Source organism: Theobroma cacao, chromosome 3 (genome assembly GCF_000208745.1).
Source record: "Theobroma cacao cultivar B97-61/B2 chromosome 3, Criollo_cocoa_genome_V2, whole genome shotgun sequence".
NCBI lineage: Eukaryota > Viridiplantae > Streptophyta > Magnoliopsida > Malvales > Malvaceae > Theobroma > Theobroma cacao.
Genome location: NC_030852.1, coordinates 28,059,201 through 28,065,020, shown reverse-complemented (window position 1 = coordinate 28,065,020; position 5,820 = coordinate 28,059,201). Strand labels below are relative to the sequence as shown.

General features: G+C 38.0%; 1 protein-coding gene across 1 annotated transcript; it reads left to right on the top strand.

The window, feature by feature from the left end:
- On the top strand, window positions 630-3,382 carry LOC18605457 (gibberellin 20 oxidase 1). Its single transcript, XM_007038465.2, has 4 exons — window positions 630-770; window positions 1,582-2,161; window positions 2,324-2,645; window positions 2,771-3,382. Exons 1-4 carry the CDS (start codon window positions 755-757, stop codon window positions 3,032-3,034), a joined length of 1,182 nt encoding a protein of 393 aa, XP_007038527.1. The 5' UTR covers window positions 630-754; the 3' UTR covers window positions 3,035-3,382.

The window sequence follows — 5,820 nt, the reverse complement described above, 5'->3', positions numbered from 1 at the left end:
CAAGAGGTAGGGCAGTAGGGCTTTAGGTTGCATTATTATTATTATTTTTTTTTTTTTTGTTGATAATATACCAAACCGTAAAGATTTCACCATTTATACTTTTGCCACCTATCTGTTGGCTTAATATAGTACTGTATTAGTATATTTTAAAAATCTATAGGTTAACTGGCCACATGATAAAATATACTATCTACTTAAAACAATCTTCATACAAATCTATAATGTGTATAAAAATGATATAACTTCTTAGCCCAAAAATAAAAAAGCAGAAGAATCCAAAAACATGACAATGATTAACACAGTTTACATTAGTTTCAATGTTACTCTGCTCCAGTCAAAAGTCCTCTTCCAGGACACATTAAACTTGTGAACTCAAGATGTTGGCAACAATCAGATTGTCGTCAAGAAAATTGAGACTAGTCAGGGAAAAAAAAAAAAGTCAGGAGACGTGCATGCCTTAGATTCAAAGTTTAGCCCTGGGAACATTATAAATAGACAATCTCACACTCTCGTGACACCCATTACACCCATAGCAGGCTTGAAGCAACCTACTTCTCAGAAGTCATTGAGAGTTTGATACCCAAGAGCGAAACAAAGAGTGCGTGCGGCTCAAAATCCTGTGGTAATTGCTCTTTCCTTGACATGAAATTTGAAAGCTCCCGAGCTATTTAATTTCTGTCATTTGTTGCACCGAAAGATCTTGCTGATTTTCAACAGCAGAATTTTCTGTCTTTTCCTTGTTGTACTATGTTTGATGGGCAATCATACCGGTAAGCAACAAAAAATTTTACTTATTACAAGTGCTTTTTGAGTTTTGTCACAACACCACAGCCAGCCTCATTCAAAGTACTCCCTGTTTTTTGCAATTTTAATATATGCTGTAAACCTGTATGTTTTTAAGTCTTGTTAGCAGGAATACACAGGAAAGGAGATTGAAAATGATGATAAGTGAGCTTGTAACAAGAAAATAAACTGAATTTCACTAATTGCTTTGGTTTCTTTCTCACATACTTTCATTGTCATTGGGTCTAGTTCAAAGGATTTCTTCCCATAAAGGAAGGCATAGTGCTGTCTCAGGTTGGGCTTTGCCTTTCGGTACAGAGATTTATGGGTCCGACGAGGACTCAAAAACCCCCTTGCTAGAAGACAGTGAGGTCTTAGCAGGTGACATTAGTATATCTCTCGCAAATAAAACGCCAAATGCCATTGGGAAACGCTTTCCTGGCAAACCATAAAAAAGACAATACCCCCTAGAACTCGTAGCAGATTACCTAATTGTCCAATTGACAAAGCACCAACCCTGCAATTCCCCCTTTTGAGTAGCCCTTGCTTGCAAAAAAAAACTTAAATTCAAGAGAGATAGAAAGAGAGAGGGAGAAAGGAACTATAAGATTCCAATTTTTGTTCACCGATTTCCCCAATGAGAGCGGCCTTGGCTTTTCTTTCATCACAACTCTCAAACTTATGCCGCTCCCTCCTCTTCTTTGCCAATAACTGACTATTCCCTTCTCTGTCTCAGTCCACCTCTTACCGCCTTTAACTACTCTCAAAATCACTCATATATCTGTCTATCTTTCCTAGGTCTCAAAACATTTACTCTTCATGCAATGGCAATTGACTGCGTCTCCAACTTAGCCTCCATGCCTCACCATCCGAAAGATGAAAGAAATGATGAGCAGAAGCAACTGGTTTTTGATGTTTCTGTGCTTAAATACGATTCCAACATACCAAAAGAATTTATATGGCCTGACGACGAGAAGCCTTGCGTTAATGCTCCAGAACTCCAAGTACCACTCATTGACCTAGGAGACTTCCTGTCTGGTGACTCTGCTGCCGCAAAGGAAGCTTCAAGGCTTGTCGGCGAGGCATGTCAGCAGCATGGTTTCTTTCTTGTAGTTAATCATGGAGTCGATGCAACACTCGTAGCTGATGCTCATAAGTACATGGATAACTTCTTTGAATTGCCACTCAGTGAAAAGCAACGGGCTCACAGAAAACTTGGTGAGCACTGTGGATATGCTAGTAGCTTCACTGGCAGGTTCTCCTCCAAGCTGCCATGGAAGGAAACACTTTCTTTTCGCTATTCAGCAGAGAAAAACTCATCCAGGATGGTTGAAGATTACCTTGTTAATAAAATGGGAGATGAATTCAGGCAGTTCGGGTAAGAAATTAGGATGTTAGCATAATTTTTTTTTTTTTTTAAAAAAAAAAGAACAAGAAGATGTTTTCCAGTAAAAGCCTACTTTGTACTTTTTCTGTAGAATGTCATGTTGATTGTTACTATGTTCCTGAATGCTGAAATCTTGAATGTTTTTGTCTGTAGGAGGGTTTACCAGGACTACTGCGAGGCCATGAGCAAGCTTTCTCTTGGGATCATGGAGCTTTTGGCCATTAGTCTGGGCGTAGGCAGAGCACATTTTAGAGAATTTTTTGAGGAAAACGATTCGATAATGAGGCTGAATTACTATCCACCTTGCCAAAAACCAGACCTCACTTTAGGAACAGGGCCTCATTGTGATCCAACGTCTTTAACCATCCTTCACCAAGACCGAGTTGGTGGTCTTCAAGTGTTTGTAGACAATGAATGGCGTTCAATTAGCCCAAATTTCGAAGCATTCGTCGTTAACATTGGCGACACCTTCATGGTGAGATACCGTTCAGTTAATCCATACATAATTTTTTTCTTTTACTATAATGGTTTAATTAAAAGGCTTTATAAAGTTTTTCCGGAAAATGTTAAATAAGCCTTCTGTTGGGTTTTTATTCTCAGGCTCTTTCAAATGGGAGATACAAAAGTTGCTTGCACCGGGCGGTTGTGAACAGCCATACCCCAAGAAAATCTCTTGCTTTCTTTTTGTGTCCAAAGGGTGATAAAGTGGTTACCCCACCAACAGAGTTGGTGGACGCTTATAGCCCCAGAATATATCCAGATTTTACATGGCCTATGCTGCTTGAGTTCACACAAAAGCATTACAGAGCTGACATGAACACTCTCGAAGTATTCTCAAACTGGGTTCAACAGAGAAACAGCTGAACCGCTTGTTGTCTCTACTACCTAGTAAAGGTGTCATTACAAAAACAGACCTTGGCATATCATCACTGGCCTCTCTGCCAAGAAAATGACATTGATGGGAAGGGAGAAAATACTGATTGAAGAGTTGGGATTTTCGCTACTAGTTAAAAAGGAAGACAAAAGGCAAAGTTAGAGGAAAGTGCCTTTTTTTTTTAATGTTCATGGGGTCAGGTGACAAGCTTTTTTAGTGATGAACAAAAGGCAAGACAAGAGATACCATAAGGAACCCAATAAAGCGCTCCATCAGCTAAATTCTTTGTATCTCCATTGATAATATAGAAAGGCTATCAATAGAATTACCTCTCTTCATGTAAAAACAAAATTAGGCTACTTAATTCCTAGTGTTTTTTTTTCTTGCAGCAACTTCATTTATTGCCAAAGTTATTTTATTAATTTTGTCTCATACTCTCTCGCTCGCCTAGGTTTTTCGTTTTAGGTATATGGCCTCCTAGTACAAATAGATCTATCAAAACTCGACCCAACCTTATAAAAGTGACCCTTAAATTGTACATAGGATTTACGCGCATCAAAGCTTTTGCCTCACTCCTTCAGCCTATCAGGACACAAATACAAAATTTTCTGCAAAAGCCTACCTGAAGTATTGTCAATGTATTGGAAAAGATTGCACCCTGACTGTTTCCAAATAACGCTTTAATCATTGGATTAGACCTACTCGAGTTCAGTGTATTAGGGTCTCAACTCTTTCTCTTAGAGCCAAACCAATCCTTGAAATGGTTACCAAACTCAGCAAGGAAACAGGTTGCATGGATGTCCAAAAGTAACCTTAATTTTTACCCTTCAATTTTTATTTTGACTTTTTGTGTGTGTGTGTGTGTATGGTTACAATAGTCCCTTAACCACCTTGGTTTACACAATCTCATTTGATTCATTGGGTCAGGTTAACAATAGCCAATGGGACATAGGTATTTACCGACCATATCTACAATATTTCAAGATTCACATAAAAGAATTCAAGTTTTTATTAAATAAAAGAGATACCATCAGATTACAAGCTCATTCATTCCGATTGCAAAATTCTTGATCCAAAGTTGTAATAGCTTTCGCATCAACCAATGATCTTCTTTCATTTGAAGTTCTTGGACTTACATGTGGAGGGCTAAGGATGTCAAATAAATCCAAAGGAGGAGTGGCCCACCGATTGAATGATTCAGAGGAACAGGGTGCTAGAATCCATTGAGGATTGACAGAGCTTTCACTGTAAAATGTATTCTTCTGCAAATATTTTATTGGGTTTTAAAATTATTTTTTTATATCTGGAGATTTGGAAGGTTGTGCTATATAGAATGCAAAGGAATACTAGCAACATTGTCGTGGTGTTTGTCCTTAAATGCTGCAACATTCTTTTGATTGATATGATAATAATCCTGCCACATTTTTGAAAATGAGGGGCTCGTGTGTAAGTTGCCATGTAATTATACCCTCATCATTCGCTTAGGTATTGCAATAATTAACTTGCCTTGTTTTCTCAATTTCAGTCACACAATAATTAACTCTTTCTTCTTGAAAACAATTTATTGGATTAAAGCCATTGCCAGTTAACCATTGACCACCGTCTACTGCCACACTGGGCAGGTGTAACTATCTTTTGGGGAGGACTGAGGAGGTGGAAGCTTACCCTATCAACATGATGTTTATGATCATTATTATTAGGGTTCATTTTTTTTTTCCAATATTTTTGTTATTTTTTATTAAAAATAAAGAAAAAAATAAATCAAAGGAAACCTTGATAATTTCTTCTTCTTTTTTATGGGAATTTGTATTTCATAATAATTCTTGTCATTTACTTATTTTAATTTTTCTCTCTATCTTGTAACTCTTTGATGAAACTTCAGTAGGTAATTAAGCTGGAGTCTAGCTCATTTTATGATTGGAATAATAAAACTATTGCTTGTTGCATTATTTTGAAGCACAAAATAGAAATTACTTAATCAAATGGGTTGGATCTAATGAAATCATGTTATAAGCAGAGTTACTCTTTTATGAATAAAGAATGTTAGTGATGTAGTGATATTCTTCACCTCGTATCAAGATCCCTTACACCCCCGTCCTTCCAAAAGAAGAAGCAATTTTTGTCATAGTATAATAATGAAAGTGGTAACATTTGAGGGGAGGACAATTATACGCATCATGATGATGATGATGATGATAATTACGATGGTGTGGTGTACAAAATTAGAGAAAGGGAAGCGGAAACCGAATCTCCCTCCGACGCTTTTGTTTGTTCATGGCACACAGCCGCCACAAGTAAGGACAACGACAGTCCCATTCCCGTACTCCCTTCCAAAAGGCCCGCATCACGTGGAAACCATTTGTTGTTTGTTCTGGCACCACCCCCTTTGCCCTTAATCCCAACCCTCAAAGAAACCGGACACTTGTTAGTGCACAACAAACTATTCCCTCCGCATTAGACGACACCTCTATGGATTTTTTCCTTTTCATGGATACCCCCGACCCGCCCTCCCTCTTCTCTCACCCCCTTCTCTGTCTCCGCTGCCCTTTCCATGTAACAACATCATTTCTTCCCTCTCGCCTTTCTATTTCTCTGCTCCTCTGCCCTACGTTTTGCCCCTTCATTTCAGCAACATTATTGTTCCGACTTTGAACCCCTCTTTTCGTTTGTTAACAAATCCAAATACGTATAAGGTCCTGTGTGATTGATTTTTTCACTATTTATCTTTTACGTAATTTAAATTTTACTTAAGCTATGTGTTGCGTTGACAGTACTA

Coding starts and splice junctions, on each gene's coding strand:
- LOC18605457 (XM_007038465.2), top strand. Junction 2,162..2,323: donor GATGAATTCAGGCAGTTCGG/GTAAGAAATTAG, acceptor TTTTGTCTGTAG/GAGGGTTTACCAGGACTACT. Junction 2,646..2,770: donor ACATTGGCGACACCTTCATG/GTGAGATACCGT, acceptor TTTTATTCTCAG/GCTCTTTCAAATGGGAGATA.